This window comes from Lampetra planeri, chromosome 41 (assembly GCF_965212315.1).
Source record: "Lampetra planeri chromosome 41, kcLamPlan1.2.h2, whole genome shotgun sequence".
In the NCBI taxonomy this organism is placed as follows: domain Eukaryota; kingdom Metazoa; phylum Chordata; class Hyperoartia; order Petromyzontiformes; family Petromyzontidae; genus Lampetra; species Lampetra planeri.
Genome location: NC_136147.1, coordinates 3,373,162 through 3,392,894, shown reverse-complemented (window position 1 = coordinate 3,392,894; position 19,733 = coordinate 3,373,162). Strand labels below are relative to the sequence as shown.

At 50.9% G+C, this 19,733-nt stretch overlaps 1 protein-coding gene across 2 annotated transcripts in view; it reads right to left on the bottom strand.

The window, feature by feature from the left end:
* The window catches only part of LOC144732090 (RUN and FYVE domain-containing protein 2-like), a 24,247-nt gene extending 4,514 nt beyond the window's left edge, over window positions 1-19,733 (bottom strand). The window contains exons 1-18 of one of the 2 annotated variants that reach the window (XM_078613352.1): window positions 19,277-19,733; window positions 14,344-14,409; window positions 12,100-12,207; window positions 10,549-10,666; window positions 9,503-9,604; window positions 8,984-9,107; window positions 8,418-8,476; window positions 7,618-7,683; window positions 6,144-6,213; window positions 5,619-5,720; window positions 5,077-5,193; window positions 4,685-4,852; window positions 3,916-4,013; window positions 3,614-3,733; window positions 2,758-2,887; window positions 1,397-1,500; window positions 602-650; window positions 300-377 (exon numbers count right to left, since the gene is read on the bottom strand). In XM_078613352.1, the coding sequence (XP_078469478.1) occupies window positions 300-377; window positions 602-650; window positions 1,397-1,500; window positions 2,758-2,887; window positions 3,614-3,733; window positions 3,916-4,013; window positions 4,685-4,852; window positions 5,077-5,193; window positions 5,619-5,720; window positions 6,144-6,213; window positions 7,618-7,683; window positions 8,418-8,476; window positions 8,984-9,107; window positions 9,503-9,604; window positions 10,549-10,666; window positions 12,100-12,207; window positions 14,344-14,409; window positions 19,277-19,652 (2,055 nt within the window). In that variant the 5' untranslated portion in view covers window positions 19,653-19,733. The remainder of the gene's footprint in view (window positions 1-299; window positions 378-601; window positions 651-1,396; window positions 1,501-2,757; window positions 2,888-3,613; window positions 3,734-3,915; window positions 4,014-4,684; window positions 4,853-5,076; window positions 5,194-5,618; window positions 5,721-6,143; window positions 6,214-7,617; window positions 7,684-8,417; window positions 8,477-8,983; window positions 9,108-9,502; window positions 9,605-10,548; window positions 10,667-12,099; window positions 12,208-14,343; window positions 14,410-19,276) is intronic. The other variant, XM_078613353.1, reaches the window with a different exon arrangement.

Here is a 19,733-nt window from a genome sequence, read left to right as displayed (position 1 = left end):
GCTAAAGATCCCGTGACGTCACTCACGAGAGTGGGCCACCCCCCCCCCCCGTGCGTGACAGTATCACGATAACAATTCCCTACGAGAGAATGTACGACGTGTAAACTGCAACAACAAAAAAAACTTGGCGGCAGTCATGAGACTCGGTGACATTCACTGCTGCAGGAGGGCAGGTCTGTGGGGGGTTATTTGACCAAACGAAACCACCGCGCTAGTAAAGCATGAGTCGGTGAAGGAAAGGGGGAGAGAGGCCTGGAACCGGTTCCGATCTAATGCCCCACACCATAAGAATGATTTACCTTGCGCCGAGAGATGGAGAATTCCTTTTCGCAGAGCTTGCAGTTCGTGGCGTCCTGGTCCTTCAGCCACACCTGACCCTGCAACAACGTCAGTCGCACGCCGACATCGTTACGTCCGTGCCGATAATCGGTCCGTCCCAAAAAACTCCGCATGTAGCCATTCACCCCTCCTCCCGATGTCGGCATTCACGAATCAATGCGTATACATCATCAGCAAGGAATATCAATGACAAAAAAAACACTTATTGAAAGGACGCTTCTGATCTGTCATTAAAGGACCCTGTGAGGTTAGATCGACTCACCTGTAGTGCCTTGTTAACCTCCTTGATGTCTTCCATCTTCAACTTTGATCTAAACGTGAAGTTTACGGGAAACGGCAGAGCGGGGAGACGCGTTACTACCGGGCAGGAAATTCGCGGTTACTTTAGACGGCGAGCTTACAAGAGTGCAGGTAATGGTGCCTGGTTTCTTAGATTTGAATGTACAAATCTTACTCGCCGTCGCCTGGCACGGGCAGCCTGTAACACAGTTTGCAAAAACCAACGTTTGAAGTTCGCTCGCCGGAAGTTCCTTTGAAAGTGTGTGCATACGTGTGCGGCGGTGTAGCAGTTAGCGCGCTGCACTGCGCTACGAACCCGGTGACCAGAGTTTGATTCCCGCTCACAGCCAACACCAGTGACGATTATCTGAACCAGTCCTGGGCCTCCCCTAAGTCGACTCTGCCTCAATTGAGTACCTGGTGCGGTGTGTAGTAAACATCGCCACTCGTAAAAAATTTAAATTAATAAAAGTAAAAAAATAAAATTTACTTGATACAGCAATCGTGCCGTGACGGTTCCACCTGAAGACGGAAGCTTGTATTGCCTCCGAAACGTCGTGATTTTAATTTAATTTTTTTACTTTTACTTTTATTAATTTAAATTTTTTACCTACGTGACTTTACCGAAAAAACCCAAGAATATGTATGTGCTATGCGTGTGTGTAACAGCGACAAGGGGAATCTTTGTGTGTGTGTGTGCGCGCGTGCATGCGTGTGCGTGCATGCGTGTGCGCGGGCTCCGATGGTGCGAGCTGGCGTCGTGTCGGCGTGAACTCGCCCGTCGTACTCGCTCAGCTTTCCTCCGAGCTCCTGCAGGGTCTGCTCCTGCTCGTCCAACGCGCCCTTGAGCCTCCGGTTCTCCTCCTGGCTCCTCTGCAGCTCCTGCGGGAGGGCAGAGGGCGAGAATCGGGAGAGCCTGAAGAGCGGCGGCGGCTACGCACGCGACCACTCGTTCGCTGCCTCCAGCGTTGTGCAGGCAGCAAGGGTTGATGGATCGCACAATTGTGGCGCCATATTCCGGCTCGTCAAAAGGTGGGACAGTGTAATGTGACTCCACCTGCTCCATCTGTATGGGATAGAGTGTTTCCCCCTCGCACGAATGGGTTTTCTCAGGATCTCCCGTTTCCGTCCACGTGTAAAACACCCGATAAAACCTTCATATATAGAGGGGATCACAGAGCTTGGGAAATTGTTGGAGTCGGCTCACCGCCTGGCTGTCTTCCCCGCTTGTCTGTGGTTCTTCGCACCTCGAAGCCATTCCCTCTTACGAGTTGAAATTATTACAGCGAGTAGAGACGGCCAAAGCAAGATGCGGGATGCGGCATTCACTACGATTCGGGCACGAACGGGGAAGCAGCTCAAGGAAGATTGTGGCTCACTTTTATTTTGGAGTTTTTCACAAATGAGGCAGAAAACTATACAAATACTGTGTGTATCACAACTCTAAATTGTTGTTATAAATTGTGCTCAAAGAGTCGTCTCCTCACTGGCTGGGGTCTTGTGAATTTGGGGGAAGATGGAGCCACAGATAGACTCAAGAGAGAACCGTACATGTCAAGAGAGACGTGGAGCGATACACAGTCACATGGAGCGACACAGACAGATACGGTGGAGACACACTGAAACACAACACGGAAACAGAAACGGAGATACAGGCGTGAGAGCGACACAAAGACACTGAGAGATTAACCAGAGTGTGACGCGATCATGTGCACAGAATCTCCCCCCGAGAGACACGGGGAGATTCAGGTGGACAGTGGACGTACAACACAGGCAGATGGAGAGATGCGAACACAAAGACAAAACATACAAGTAAATAGATGCAGAGATAGACAAGACAAGAATGTGATACATAGATGCACAGAGACAATCAAAAAGGGCAATACACAGAGATATGTTTTGGTCAATACCAGTTGACGTCGGATGGACGAACACCGCAAAACTCGGGAGAAAACCCGTGCAGAAAAGGGTGGGGGGGGGGAGCGCTTGCAGAATAAGGGCGCCCCCCACCCAGCCGGGAATGAAACCCTGGCCCACCCTGCCAATTAACGACAGCCGCGCGCATCGTCCCATTCACGACGGCGGAGCGCTCCGGCCGCGAGCTCGCGGCGTGGCCGGGGCGCCCGGCGGGGGCGGCACCTGCTTGACGCTCTGCAAGGCTCGCAGCTCGGTCTGCAGCGTCGCCGCGGCCTCCTTCTCCCGCTGGAGCTCCTTCTGCAGGGCCTGCCGCCACTCGCGCTCGATCTTGAGGTCGGCCTCCAACTGGGTCCTGGTAGGCGGCAGAGCGAGAGGGTTGGTGGGGGCGGTTTTAGGGCGCCACGGTGGCGAGATGTTAACTAGCTCGCCTGGTATACAGGAGGTTGTGGGTTCGGTCCAGACCCTGATATATTTGGAGTCTACGTGTCTCTCTCCCCGTTGTCGCGTGGATTTTTCTCCAGGTCGTCCGGTTTTTGCCTCCACATTTAGAATCAAAATCACGCGATTTGAGCATTTGGCTGCTATATACATGACCACATGATAAGCCACTTCGTTGAGCTATCATTTGTGATCGCCAGGTTGCTTGTGAAAAACAGCTACATAGCGCAGTGGGCGTTACGTGGTAAAATAAAATAGTTGATAGTTTAATTCGAGGGTCAGTGATTTGTGCGTCGGTGGCAATTTCACGTTTAAAGTGGTTAAAGAAGAGATGTTAGAATGTACACACAAGAGTAGCGGTTAGCACGCTGCGCTACGAACCCGGCGACCCAAGTACGATTCCCGCTCATGGCCAAAACCAGTGACGATTATCTGAACCGGTCATGGGCCTCCTCCCCTATGTCGACTCTGCCTCAAATAAGTACGGTGTGTAAACATCGCCACTGGGGAGACAAAGGCGGCCGGGCGTGGTGCTGGCCACCCACCCGTGTGCCGTTCCGGCCTTCATATGTGCTTGCCCCAAGAGTTTGTTGAGGCTATACGGGGATCTTTGTCTTTGTATGTTGGCAGCACTGCTCACCGCTGCTTGTCTCTCTCATCCAACTGTCTCTGCAGGCCTCCGATCTTCTCTCCGAAGTCCTGCCGGAACCTCCGCCCATCCTCCTCCGCCGTCTGTCTCTCCCGCTCGCTCTGACGCAGCCTGCGGCGGGCGGGAGGGGGGAGGTTCGCTAATCACTCACGGGGGTTTCAAGTCCATCGGACGAAGCAAAACGACACGAATAGGTTCACATACGGGGTGGTGATGGTCGGTGGTTGGGGTCTGACATGGTGCCCTGGTCCAACTGGACCCGTGACACTTTGTCCCACTCTGACACCACTCACTTCTGCTCCAACTGTTTGACGGTCGCGGTCATTTGTCCGTTCCTCTCCTCCAGACCACGGACGCCTTCCATCTTCTGCTTGAGCAGCGCCTCCGCACTCTGCGGTGCAAAGGGAATGGGCGGGCGGGCGGTCAGCCGGCATCGATAATCCAAATCACCCTGAACGCGTTAGCTCCCGTCAGATCTCGGACCCTGAGCCTGGTCGATGCTTGGATATGAGACAACCTGGGATAACCCAGGTGTTACTGAGGCTCACAAGAGTAATAATAGGCACTCTTCTGTCTGAGGAGTTTCTCATTCAATTTCAAATGTAAATAATTGTTTACAGCACGCGATGACCGTAGTTTTAAGCCTCTTCTCGTGTTGGACAGCCGCGCGCCTGCCATGCTGCACGTGAGACGTGGAGAAGCGAGCGAGCAAGGGAGAGGGTTAGCGAGCAAGAGTGTGAGCGGGCGAGAGCGTCAGCGAGCAGGTGAGAGCGCGAGCGAGCGAGAGATTTCGGGAGGAAACGAACAAGAGCGTGAGCTAACGAGAGTGTGAGACGACACTTGAGAGAGCGAGCAAAAGCATTCGGGAGCAAGCGAGAGAATGAGTGAGCGAGCGAGCGAGAGCGGGCATTCAGGAGCGAGCGAGAGCATGAGTGAGCGAGAGAGTGAGTGAGTGAACGAGAGCGTGAGTGAGCGAGAGCGTGAGTGAGCGAGCGAGAGCGTGAGTGAGCGAGCGAGAGCGGGCATTTAGGAGTGAGCGAGAGCGTGAGTGAGCGAGCATGCCTGCGCTTTGTGCGAGATGTCCATGTTGAAGTCCTTGACCTCCTGCAGCTGCTCGCGCAGCGAAACGAGGGCGTCCTGCTTCTCGTGCACGTCCTTCTCCAGCAGACGCATGGCCATCTCCATCTCCTGCTTCATGGAGATCTGGAGCTCCAACTCGTTCTCCACCTCCTGTCGACGACAAAGATCCCCCGTATAGCCTTAACAGACTGCTGCAGGTATTGTGGTCTATGCAAACATGACTCCTCGTAAAAAAGGTGTCAGTTTTGTTGCCAGAAAAAAGGGTAAAAAACAGTGTATTACTTGATCATTCGCTTCCAATGAGCATGAAGACTGTCAGCTATCAGAACGGTAATTTTTTTTTTCTCTCTCAATGTCTGCGCACGCGCGAGTACCAGGCGCAGCTGGGACTCCTCGCGCAGCTGCTTGCGAGCCTCGCTGTACAGCTCGTCCAGACCCTGTCGCGAGTGCCGGTACGTCTGCAGCTCCGTGTCCATGTCCACTCGCACTGCCTGCACCGCGCACACGCAAGCGGCGTCTCCGTGACATACAAGGACGCGTTGCACAGACTAATAAACATGTAAATAGATTTCGATTTAAAGCTTTCGTGACTGCAGGGATTCATCTTCTTGGTTCTTTCGGTAAAGTCACGTAGAATGGAAATAATAAAATAATAAAAATAAAACATAATAAAATAATTCTCACGACGTTTCGGCCACAACGCAAGCAGCCGTTCTCAGGTGAAGACCAGGTCTGTCGGTCAAGAAGATGTAAATAGATCCTCCGCGCAGGTGGCGTACACCATTGGGGGCAAGCGCTATTTTTTTTCAGAACGCTCATACTTGTAACGACACTCTGTTCTCGAGTTACAAAGCGGAACGACGAACAAATGTGAAACATCTTTCGATGGACCAATCGTGTTCGTGCGACGGCGTGCCTCCATTTTGCGGTGCGTGCTCTCCACGAGCGTGGCGTTCTCCGAGCGCAGCTTCTCCGCCTCGGTCCTCAGCTCCAACTCGTTACGCTTCACCACGGCGAGCTGTCGCGCAGCACGCGTCACACAGGGCACACGTGGCATGCGTCATGCGTGGCACACGTTACACGCGTGGCACACGCGGCTCGCGGCTCACAGGTCACGTGACACACGCGGCACGCGGCACGCATGGAACAACGCAGCACGCGTCACACAGGGCACATGGCACACGCGGCACGCGTCATGCGTGGCACACGTTACACGCGTGGCACACGCGGCTCACAGGTCACATGACACACGCGTCACGCATGGAACACGCAGCACGCGTCACATAGGGCACATACCACACTCGGCAAGCGCCACACGCGGCATGCATCACACGTGGCACACGCAGCATGCGTCACAAGCAGCACACCCCACGTGCTGCCCAGCACACCGGGGGGGGGCGGGGGTGGGGAAGCCGGCGCGGCTGCCGTTACGATGACTCACCTCCTCCACCATGGTCTTGTTGACTTTCTCCAGGATTTCCACTTTCAACTGCAGGTTTCCCAAGGAGACGCTGAACAAAAGTGAGATTGTCCACGTGACCACGGTGGATTTTGATTTCTTCCCAACGGCAAAACTTCCTGCCCCGTCTCGACTTTAAGGGGGATGCAACTCTTATCTTGTCGTGATAATAAAAAAAAAATCTACGATGTATAGCCCTTACTTATGTGGTACGCATTAACAAGAGCCTTGCATTTTAACTTCGATGACACTATTCTTTGGGTCTTTCGGTAAAGTTACGAAGCTATAGAATAGGTTTTTCCGCTTTTTTCTGGCAACAAAACAAGTATTAAGATGTTAAAACACCAAACTGAAACCTTTTACAAGGAATCATGTCTACATTAACCACAATACTTGTGGTCAGAATGCAAACAAAAAAACATACCCTGATAATAGATGCATTGTCTTTGAAACTGATTGGTCCACACCAGAGACAGCTTTCTTTTGAGCCTCGTTTCAAATGGTGAAAAAAGGGGAAAAACCTGTTCTCATATTTTGGTACTGACAAAGTAGGTCCCATGATGTCGATGATGTAGATAGGTTCAAAGAAAAGAACCTATCTACGCGACTTTACCGAAAGACCCAAAGAATATGAATTCCTGCAGTCACGAAAGCTTTAAGTTGCGATGATACTGTTGGACTAATAAAGACTTGGTCTTTAAGGCCGATAGTTTCTGAATGAGAATCTTTCAAAAACGTACAAAATTACAACAACAAAAAACCAACACAATCTCGTTTAGAGCTGCAAATTACCAAACGCCACTTCACAAGCCCGATGGACCATGTGACTGCCCTGAAGACCATGTGACCACTCCCTCACTGCAAGCGTGCGTCTGTTTTTCTGTCGTGCAAACTCAAGCGGTGCTGCAAACATTGCCGCGTGTATTATTACGCAAGTGGGATGGTGGCGCGTAGGTTGGGCACTGGGATACGAAGAGTCGGATCCCTCACTACGGTTCCATCGGGGACGAGTGATATCTAAAGCGGTCCCAGGATCAACCCCCCCCGCCTCCCCCCCACCAAGGGCCACCCCCCTCCCCCCGCCCCCCACCCCCCTTCCGACTTCATCAACCCCGCCGAGTTACCCGCAAGCGACTCAATTGGGATTATGCAAAGCAATCGTCGCTCCACAGAAACATGCGCTTCGAGTATTTGGCTGCGATACATTTCCATGCGATGATAAGCCGCTTCGTTGCACCGTCACTTGTGAAAAAGAGCTACGTTGCTCAGTGGGCCTTACCTGGACAAAAAAAAAAAATTTGTTTAATTTCGTACTTGGCAGGACCCCAAAGAAAGAGAGCCATGAGGCTCGGCGAGGCTTTACCGGGCGAACGAGCGTAACAATCACGACGATTTTTGGGAACCCAGTGCTATCCGAGGCGGCTGGAAGATTGCGCAAGAGTGAACAGCGTCTTACTTCAATCCCCTGTTCAGCTCCTCCAGATAGTTTTTCTGATCCAGCACGGCAGTCATGTTGGCGTTTCTGGAATTCAAAACGAACGGCAAGGCCAATTGCTTATGAACAACGGAGCCACCCGCAGCCTCGGCAGCTGCCGATGTTGTGCGCGGTCGTTGCGTTCCGCAGCTGGGGGCCGCGCGCTATCCAGAGGTGAGCCGAGGGGTTCCGTGGTGGTAAAACTTTTATGCAATTGGAGTCTACTTGCAGCTGGTGTGTGATGTGAGTCTACTGGTCGCAGGTATGTGATGTGAGTCTACTTGCAGCTGGTGTGTGATGTGAGTCTACTTGCAGCTGGTGTGTGATGTGAGTCTACTGGTCGCAGGTATGTGATGTGAGTCTACTTGCAGCTGCTATGTGATGGGAGTCTAATGGCAACATGTATGCGATATGGGCCTACTGCCAGCTGCTATGTGATGAGTCTATTGGCAGCTGGAATGTGATTTGGGCCTACTGGCAGCTGCTATGTGATGAGTCTATTGGCAGCTGGAATGTGATTTGAGTCTACTGGCAAGCGTGTATGTGGTTCGAACCTACTGCAAGCTAATATGTTATTTGAGTCTACTGGCAGCGTATATGTGGTTCGAGTCTACTATGTATGACCAGCTGCCATCTGCTGGTCGAGTGGTCATACATACAACGGTGGAAGTCGCTGTGGTGGTAATACAGGTTACGTGTGCACATAATAATCTGGAGAACATGGTAAACAAAGTATAAGAACACGCACACACTCACACGGTAAATCAGGTACATGTGCTCACCCATTATCATCGCTGCTTGATCCATCTTTCAGGTACATGGTGAAATCTATAACTCCCACCTGGTGTCAACAACAAAAAATACAACAAGTTAATGTCACAGGTCATCCACACGTTGTCCTTTGTGTCTCACTTGCATCATAATCGCTCGTCACAAATAGCTCTCTCTACTCACTACAGTAATTCTGCTGTGGCTGTTCCACCTGATGACAGAAGCTTGTGTTGCCTCCGAAACGTCGTGATTTAATTGAGTTATTTTCATTTTTTTTCCTCATTTTTTTATTTTTAATCTACGTGACTTTACCAAAAGAATCAAAGACAATGTTTGCGTCATGCTGACAATTATCTTAACCGGTGATGGGCCTCCCCTAGGTCGGCTCAGCCTAAAATTAATACCTGGTGTGTTGTGTAAACATCGCCACTGGGGAGACAATGGCGGCCGGGCATGGTGCTGGCCACCCACCCCCTCATGTGCCGTGCCAGCCTTCATAGGCGCTCGCTAACAGCCCTTGCCCCAACAGTCTGCTCAGGCTATACGGGGGATGTTTGTCTTGTTGTGCGTGTGAGACCTGTGTGTCAAGGTCCTCTCCCTTCATACACAGGTTGGCGTCAAGGACGTTGAGTCCGACCATCATTCCCGATATCACCGCTCCTTCCTCCTCCAGCATCAGTGAACCGGGCTCGTAAAACTCACTGGAGCACGCGCGCACACAAACACACAACCAAACACAAATTACACATTCTACAATCAGAAAAGTACCCACATTTAACCAGAAGAAAGTGCTACTATTTTACAGCACTTTGTCAGTCCACTGTCAGTCGTGGGAGTTATTTGACCGTACTTCACCACGCCGGTGAGTGCAGGTTGATTGGCAAAAAGCGTTCCCAGGGTTGGTTCAGATATCATTCGCCACGGATGTTAGCCACTGCCTGGGAATCAAACTCAGGTGGCCACGTTCAGGGCGGCCGCTGGACTTGCCCTTTGCAGCAAGTGGCAAACACGCGACCGCTGGTAATCGAGAGCTGATTGAAATGCCAACGGGTTTTCGTCGTTGTCGAACACAGCGACGTGAAGAGACGCGGTTCACCTGAGCAAGTCTTTGCGTGCGACGAGAGCCTTCATGTAGTCGGAGAGCGTTTTCTGCATGAGGGCGAGTCGCAGCCACGCCCGGCCCCTGCCCACCGGAGTCCTGCTCCCAACGAACAGCGACGCAGACGACAACGAAGACGCTCTGCATCCCGCCCATCGACCACTGCGCTCGATAGGAATTGACGTAAAGCAGTCTGGGTGATGGATGGTCCAGCCCGTCAAAATGTATGATCCGGCACCGTCATCGATTCGCTCAAGTCACTCGCTCAACGGTGGGTCAGTCACCTCCTTGTCACTCTTCCATCGTTACTGCCACAGTTATTGTTTCCGTGAATTTCATTCTCATCGATTCCTCCACCCGCGTTGGGGACTCGGTCTACCAGAACTGACTTTTTTCGTCTCATCCCATGCAGTTTTTAAACCGCCAGACTGTACGTCACGACGCTTCTCTTGCTGCTTATTTTTCCACACCGCTCCGCTTGAAAATGTCCTCCCATAGTCCCATTAACCTCAACGTCTGTTAAACCTTCAATGGTGCCCTTTATTTCCAACTGCTCCATTTATTTTGCACAACCAGGCCAAAGGCCACTGAGGCAACTGCGAGATAGCAAGTTTGCCCGCTTGTTGTGAGAATTCGTGGTTCAAGGCCCTGCGGCCGGCCTGGTTAATACTGCCGGTGCATTAACCGTAAATACGTGGCAGCCTGGCTCACAGTGGACGTTACAAGATCTGACGACGTTATTTAAAAAAAGCCTAGGCTATTGCGTGTGCCACCATCAAGGTTGTCCCGCACACCTCTGATTAGCACGATTGGCTAGGTACGGTGCGAAAGAAGTTCAACGTACATTCATATAAAATTCATATAAATATGCTAAATTACTCGCAATTTACCGAATTGGGTAAAACCACACGGCAACATCGTCCCAATTGCCGGAAGGCTATATCCGCCAGTGAAACGTCGTGCCTCTGTGATAGGGTTGCGCGACAGGAATTGTACGAATATCAAATGTTGTTGTTCTAATGATCATTTGAAGCAGCACGCACTTTAATCCTGGGAGGTCACGGACGCTGACGGCGATCTCGGCCGCTTCAGGGCAGAGCCTCTCAACCAGCTCCAGGGGCCCCCAGAAGGACTTGCTCTGGCCCAGGAAAGATTTCTTCACTGTCAAAGGCACGGCACGGCGCAAGCGTTAGTGAGAACAAGGAAGAAACATCTTCTCGGTTCTTTCGGTAAAGTCACGTAGAAGGGAAATAATAAAATAATAAAAATAAAACATAATGAAATAATTCTCAAGACGTTTTGGCCACAACGCAAGCAGCCGTCCTCAGGTGAAGAACAGGTCTGTCGGAAAGACAGCGTCTGAACCTTTCCGACAGACCTGTTCTTCACCTGAGGACGGCTGTTTGCGTTGTGGCCGAAACGTCGTGAGAATTATTTTATTATGCTTTATTTTTATTATTTTATTATTTCCCTTCTACGTGACTTTACCGAAAGAACCAAGAAGGTGTGAAATAAGTTAAACGTAAGGGAGTCCTCGACTTACGAACGCCTGTACTTATGAACGCTCGTACTTGGGAAGCAGCTTCTATGAAATATTACAAATATATTACATCGACTTAAAATGCAAACTCTCAATTGCAAACTGAACCGCGGAACTATTTTTTTCAGAGAAGCGATCCTCCGCGAGGTGTAACGAGTCGGCCTCGCGCTCGGAGTGAGAGTTTGCGTGCGTGTGTGCGCATGCGTACATGTGTGTGTGTGTGGGGCATGGTAGCGTCGCGGTTAGCGCGCTGCGCTACGAAAACAGCGACCCGAGTTTGATTCTTGCTCACAGCTAACACAAGTACCTGGTGTGGCGTGTAAACATCACCACTGGGGAGACAAAGACGGCCAGGCGTGGTGTTGGCCACCCACCTCTTCTTCGTGTGCCGTGCCGGCCTTCATAGGTGCTACTCGCTCACAGCACTTACCCCAACAGCCTGTTAAGGCTACACGGGGGATCGTTGTCGTTGGGGTGTTTGTGTCTGTGTGTGTGTGTCTGTGTGCGAGCGCATGCGCGCGTGCCCTGTGTGTGCGTCTGTGTGTGTGCAATTGTGGTGACTCATTGCCGCCCTTGAGCCTACAAGCTGGCATCAGGACTCAAGGTAAGTGAAAGTAAAACTGTTTTTTTTCCTATTTATGTTCCTACCATACAGTATCTTTTTACAGTTACATGTAAATGTTTCTTCTTAATTATGAGTTGAACAATGCTTCCCTTTTTGTTGAACCACAACACGTTTCATAACACCTACCGTATGGGCATTTAAATACAGTGCATTTGTGTTCTGACTTACGAACGGGTATCAGGAACGAATTAGGTTCATAACCCGAAGACTGCCCCTACATACATACACTCCACAATCGCCGTCAGTACCAACGGCAGCATCGCCATCGGCTACATCATCAGCAGCATCGATCACTGGTTTGGGACACAGTGCGGGCCACGTGGTCAGGCTGTACAGCCTCAGTGGAAGGAAGTTATCGCAGGCCTCATTGTCCTGCGGATGGACTCAGCCTCGCCGTAGTCATGGGGGGCGGGGGGCATGCGCACTCGCCTTTGAGGCCGTGCTTCAGGCAGTGCTCCAAGATGACGAAGAACTGCTGCAGTGGCGCGTAGTCCGAGTCGAGGCTCCTACCAAGTGCCAACGCCGCCTCAATCAGGCCTAGGGTGTGGGGGTCGAGGGACAGAGGGGTAAAGCAAAGTCTAACGAATAGACAACAATGCAATCATTCATCGGTTAACCACAGGGTTGTTGTCCGATTGAAGACTTTCCAACAGTCCTTTACACGGAATCGATTATCGACTCCAAAATAACACATTCCTGTGGAGGGAGCTGGTAGGAACGTTGGGTTGCTCAGTCAATGGCCAGGGTCAACGGCGGCGTGGTGTATTCCGCAAATATGCCCGACAGTGAGGGCGGGCACAAGCCGGCGTGAGTAGGTTAAACGTTGAGCTTTATAAGGGCACCACGGGGTGACCAGCCGCTCCCCACCCAGCCCCACCCCTCCCACCCCCCACCCAGCCCCACCCCTCCCACCCCCCACCCAGCCCCACCCCTCCCACCCCCCACCCAGCCCCACCCCACCCTCCCCACCCAGCCCCTCCCCACCCTCCCCTCTCCGCCCACAATAATCCCCTGTGGGCTGGTGTAACCAGGAGGTTCCTACCATTATCATTGCCAGCAATCGAATCGAATGGCATACGAAAACGTTCAAACCACACGACACGTTCCGATTTGACTGGTCATGTGAGGACCCATGAAAAACAATTTCTTAATAAAGCAAACCGCCCTTTGTCAGGCCACTGCCATATAAAGGCCATACCACACATTGTTGGGCCTTGTTTGACCATACAATTCATCGAATCACCGTGCGTTTTAAACATCACATCCCTAATGCAGAGCTATTAGAATTAACTGTCCCTTTTCATGTGATCAGGGGCCATACAAAATTACTTTCCGGGCCTTATCTGGCCTATGGGCTGTTGGTTTCCTAACCCTGCCTGAAAGCGAAGCTGTGTGCCGGGGTCGAACTGGCTTTGAAACGCGCTCTCAATTCATTGTTTCGTCTTCAACAATTGACACGAACACCAATTTTGTTTATTGGTGTCATTGTTACAAGATGAAGCCACTTTCGTTTGGAACTCTGTCCCTTTCCCTATTTAAACAATTTAAAACTATTTTTAATTTTACCAGGTAAGGGCCCACTGAGCTATGTAGCTTTTTTTCAGATGCGACCTGGCCACAAATGATAGTTTAACGAAGTGGCTTATCACGTGGAAATGTATTGCAGCCAAATATTCTAAACGCGCGTTGAAGTGTGGAGGGAAAAACGGAGGACCCGGAGTAGAAATCCACACGACCACAGGGAGAGCATGCAGACTCCAATTATACAGGCGTCAAGAGTCGGGATTGAACCCGGCGAGGTATTTAACATCTCGCCACCGTGGCAGTTAACATCTCGCCCCTGTGGCGCCCCTATTGTTGACCGAGCCCTTGCTTCCGACCTAATTTAGGCAGGAAAGTCTCACTGAGATTCAAGCCTCCTTTTCAGAAGGGTCCTGCATTGAGATGTTTGACCATTGTCATAAATACCTGCTTAACTTCACGTGGGAGGAAATCAAGAGTACATGGAGAGAACCCATGCACACTGATATGGGGTAACACTAAACACTCCGCACAGATCGATGCAAGTATTCGTTACTGTACTGCCTTTGCTTGCCCGCGGTCTCTAATCCAAATCCAAACCAGGCTCAACCATATTCGTGATGAACGTGGAGAGTTCTTGTTCTATTCGCTCAAATATCCCTTGACACTCTGGGTTTCCTCCTCCTCCCAGTGCCCCACTCCACTCTGTGTGTGGCCCCTGGGGGCATGGGTGGCAAGTGGTAAACAGCAGAGTGCCACCAACAATGGATGAATTATCTGCAAATCATTTATGAACGCTACTTGCGGTCGGCTAAGTTATTTAGTAAAATTCCTGCAGACACTGCCAGTTGATGCTGTGACCTCCTTTAGTCTGATCTCATAACAGGGGGTAGGGAACCTTTTCCTCACTAAACTAATGCAGTCGATACCAGTCCGTGAAACATAACGCCGCCGTGATAGCCTTGCATGAATAAGAAAGTGCACTTAAAAAGTGATTAGATTTTGGAGTCGGATATGAATTTCAAAAACACAACACAATGTTGCGTATCCGACTCGCTGGGGGTAGGGGGGGGTGAGGTATAGGCAGATACTTAAAAAAAATGTAGGATACGCGAACATCACGAGCCACCCAGCCGCCTCGCATGCTCTTACTTTTGATGCTCAGCTTGGCCATGTTCATGAGGTTTAGCCTCTCCAGGGTCATGGGGTCTCGGAATCCTGCGCAAAAAAACACGAAAACACGCGCGCGTGTCACTGGAAGGGCACGGAGAAAACGAGAATGCACGGCCACGTGACATTGTCAATGCACGGGGTGTGGTAAGAGTCAGGAGCCGTAGTGAACTCCGGACCATGCTGTACACATTGTTTTTCGCCCCTCCGATTAGCGTGGATGGCTACGCACATTGAGAAAGAAGTTCAACGTACATACACACATTGTTGTATGGTGTTTTTATTAAAATACACAGATATCCCAGGAACCTTTTTGCTGTACTAGCACCTGCCTGCCATCACTGACCCCGCAAAAGGAACCCCTGGGATTCACTCTACCTGGAAAACAATGAACTGCATGAAATTGAAACCGTAAATCTCAAGCCAGATCCGACCACTACTACCTTCACAAGTGGAAATTCCAAGAAAGCGTGGCGTGCGAATGCAGAAACAACGGCCAAACCATCAACTACACAGCGTTGAACCACTGTGAACTTTACGTGAGCCTGTGGGTCTCTATTAAGTCTATTAGCCTCCATGCGAGACCAAAGGGTAGTGAACTAATGTGAACTCTGAAAACCCAACAGAGGCACTGAAGCAGCAATCCACTGCGCATAAACTCAATCCATTTCCTGTCCAACTACTCTGGTCTTAAGACTTAGCATCTGCAATACATCCAGCGATGCTCTTACCACCGAGTGGACCAGGAGGTTGGGTAGCAGTCTTCCAGTCTCTGCATAATCCACCAATGCTTGCCTCTAAATCGCTGGATCACAGGAGTGCATAGTCACCGTGCCTAGTCAAGTCAATATTATTTTTGTGGAACCACGTGGCGTCTTTCTTCCACAAATCCGCCACTCAAAGCGCCCGGCTGTTAACACACTAATCTGTCCCTTCTCTATGTAACAGCTTGATGTTGTCACACAGGTTCCGCGTTTGTCAGTGGGCAAGATTGGGCTGCTGCTATTTGCTGAGCCCTGAGGACTAGAAGCTGCAGCAGTTTCAGGGCCCCAATGATGTCACCGAATTCTTGCAAGCCTCCTTACAGACCAAGTAAACTTAACTAATGTGTGTGGTGACTTCCACCTGAAAACTAGTGTGTGTGTGTGTGCACACAAACACTATTATTACCACAAAATTACTTCAATGCAACTTTTTCAGGAGAGCTTGCAATGTACTCTAAATAAATAAAAAACTAAACAATTTATTTTAATTTTACCAAGTAAGGCCCACTGAGCTGTATATAGCTCTTTCAGAAGCGACCTGGCCACAAATGATAGCTCAAAGAAGTGGCGGCTTATCATGTGGAAATGTGTTTCGGCCAAATACTCTAAACGGTTTCTAAATGTGGAGGACACGGAGAAAAGTCCACGCGACCACGGGGAGAACATGCATACTAAAAATATACAGCAGGCATCAGGGTCGGGATCGAACCCACGACCTCATGTATGCCAGGCGAAGGAGTTAACATTTCGCCACTGCGGCACCCCATCAGTGCAAAAAAATCCGTTGTTGTACCGCAGTTACATGCTTCCATTGTTGTAACCTTCTTACCTGCCCCTACTGGACATCTGTGAAAAAAAGTTTTATAGCTCATCGGATTCCTCCAGTATAAAACACATTCCTGCGGAGGGAGCTGGTAGGAACTTTGGGTTGCTCGGTCAATGGCCAGGGTCAACGGCGGCGTGGTGTATTCCGCAAATATGGCCGACTGTGAGGGCGGGCACAAGCCGGCGTGAGTAGGTTAAACGTTGAGTTTTATAAGGGCACCACGGGGTGACCAGCACCACCCCTCACCCAGCCCCACCCCTCACCCAGCCCCACCCTCCCCACCCAGCCCCACCCTCCCCACCCAGCCCCTCTCCACCCAGCCCCACCCCCCCCATTTTTGGATGCACGACGGAATATGATGATCAAACAACTTCCACTGCCTGATATGGCAAGGGGAAAGTCTGCATCCAGCGATGGAATAATGAAAGGGCTCCGGGGGTATGTGGACAACTACTCACTGGGAACGAATTGGCACATTCTGTGGTGGTGGGTTTAACGACACATTTATACTTACGCGATCTAACCCAAAAACCTCTATTATGGATAATATTGGTCATGAAAGCCTACTTGTTACACTAGAGAATACTTCTTTCATAAAAATACAGATTACTGTCAGTTTAACACGCAGGCTTTCGCGACCAATATAATCCATCTTTTGGGTCAGATCTCGTAAATATAAATGTGTACGTGTCGTTACTAATTGGCTGTGTGGGGTGGTGGCGGGCTTAACGACGCATTTATATTTTCGTTCTCTAACTCACAAAAACCTAAAAATGGACAGATTGCTATATCTCATAGATCCGTCGACTGTCGTGCAAATTGCATCTCACGATTTGCCAAGGAACCACAGCAGATAGGCTGGAAGGCAGCAAGCTAGTGAGCTGGTGCCAACGATACAATCAGTGGTATTCGGCAAATTAATGAGTCTTTATACTCGTGCATTAAACGGATGATGACGATATATTGTGGCTGGGGTTTGCCCAATGGGTGGAACTGTCTACAATCCAGTTGACGCGTTCGGGAAACATGACGTGTTGAATATAAAAGATGGATTTTACTTCAAGACATTTGGATTACAACCGGTTGAGGCAATGCAACACAGAGCAATCTAATGCTACTGTGCACAAAGGCTGGTAAAACTGAAATCGATTTTCAAGTAACTTGTGCTTTCTAGTTTGCGGTTATTACTAATTGCGTCAATTCACTCTCTCCCACGTGCCCTTCCCGGGCTGTTACCGCGTGTTTTGTTCGGAATCAAGTCCCGACGTTTCGCTCCACGCGCTGAAGCAGCAGCAGCAGCAGCGGCACAACCGCGAAAACACGGGTGGTAAGAATGTCGATGTGTTCGATTCAGAATCGCCTCATCGAGTTCTGGGTATTTCACTTAAACGTGGAAGGAAACCATTGACGCACTGCAGGTCACACCTCACTTCTCTATCTGCTTCTTAAACTAAAACTATTTTTTTTACACCAGGTAAGCCCCCACTGAGCTGTATAGCTCTTTCTCAGAAGCGACCTGGCGATGACACACGATCGCTCAACGAAGTGGCTTATCATCATGTACACATTTAAAGCAGCCAAATACTCTTAAGACGCAGGTTGACTCAAAATTGCGGCGAGGAAAATCCCCGGAGGACCCGGAAAAAAATCCACGCGACCACGGTGAGAGAGAGACACGCAAACTCCAAATATACAGCAGCAGCAGGCGTCAGGGTCGGGAACCCACGACCTCCTGCATACCAGGCGAAGTAGTTAACATCTCCTAGCCACTGTGATGATGAGGGAGAGACGTAAACTACAAATACACAGCAGGCATTAGGGTTGGGATCGAACCCACGACCTCCTGCACACCAGGCGAAGTAGTTAACATCTCCTAGCCACTGTGATGATGAGGGAGAGACGCAAACTCCAAATACACAGCAGGCATTAGGGTTGGGATCGAACCCACGACCTCCTGCACACCAGGCGAAGTAGTTAACATCTCCGTGATGATGAGGGGGAGCGCAAACTCCAAATACACAGCAGACATTAGGGTCGGGATCGAACCCACGACCTCCTGCACACCAGGTGAGGCAGTCGACATCTCGAACCGCTCTACCAGTGGTGACATTCACACCCCGCCCTGCAAGTCAGCACCTCGATCGATCCAATAAACGTCTTCGGAAATCATAATCTGTATCTATACACGAGGAATCAGACGAGCCGTGAAGATATTTTCCCACAAGCGTCCCAACCTCTCTGGGACACCTTCAGCAGCGCCGTTTGTTGTTGACCCACTTGGAATTTCGAGCGTGAAAATTCGACATTATTACAACAACCACTATTCGCCACTAAGTGGCGGTGACGTCACCACGACGCTTGTGCCAGGCCATGTGCACCTTGAGGCCATCACGTGAAGTGTCGAACACCCGCTGGCAGGAGGTCACGGGGCAGACCCAGCAGGTGCCACGGGTCGACTGAGATGATTCTAGATTTGAAGCTTTCGTGACTGCAAGGATTCATACTCTTAGGTTTTATCGGTAAAGTCACGTAGGTAAAAAATAAATTATAAAAATAAGAGAAATAATAATGAATCATTTTATTTCTATGAATATTTATATTATTTTTTTTCCTACGTGACTTTACCGAAAAAACCTAAGAGTATGACTGAGATGACTGGCTGATGCACCACCTGTGCCCCCCTACTGTGCCAACTTGCTGTGCTTTAGCCACCCGGCGCTCCGCCCGTAGTTGTGAGCGTCGCTCCTCCGCCCTCCGTTGTTGTTGGAGGGCGACTGCCTCCAACTTCCCAGCAGCATCACGGTGCACCTAGCCTGGCACTGCCCAGTAGCAGCAGCGTCCTTCACGAGCCGCCTCCTCCTCCTCCACAGAAACCGATCTTGACACCGCTGGTACCAGTCATCGGCATTATTATTATTATAACAACCGCCATTCGCCACTAAGTGGCGGTGACGTCACCACGACGCTTGTGCCAGGCCATGTGCACCTTGAGGCCACCTGAAGTGTCGAACGCCCGCTGGCAGGAGGTCATGGGGCAGACCCAGGTGCCACGGGTCGACTGACTTAGATGACTTAGATGACAACAACAACCGCCATTCGCCACTAAGTGGCAGTGACGTCACCAAGACGCTTGTGCCAGGCCAAGTGCACCTTGAGGCCACGTGAAGTGTCGAACGCCCGTTGGCAGGAGGTCACGGGGCAGACCCAGCAGGTGCCACGGGTCGACTGACCGAGATGACTGGCTGATGCATCACCTGTGCCCCCTACACACACATACACAGTCGAGATATCTAAACAACTGGCTCTGTGGAACTATTTGACTTACGGATCCCTGCCGAAGGCCGAGGGCCGTGGTTAGGCACGGCGGAGATGATGAGGGGAGCAGGGGAGGGAGGAGAGCCCCGGGGAACGAAGGCAGACGGCGGCGAGGAGACGGCGTCAACACGGCCGGCGCCATCAACAGCTCCTGCAGATGTTGACGATGCTGACGATGACGAAGACGACGACGACGATGATGAGGAAGACGACAACAACGACGATGACGGAGATCGCGACGACGCGGGCTGCGACTCGGCCGCGGCCATCCCGGCGATTGCTGCTGCCCCTCGGCTCTGGGAGTCCTCGGAGTTGCACGAGTCCCGGTTGGAGTCGGGGTCCCGACCCGCCGTCTGGTCCTCCTCGTCGATGCCGATCGCCTCCATGGCTCCGGGCCCGGGGCACCCCGTCACACCACGTGATGCGCTCGCAGCTGTTTGGATTACGTAGAGCGGATAGGCCGACGT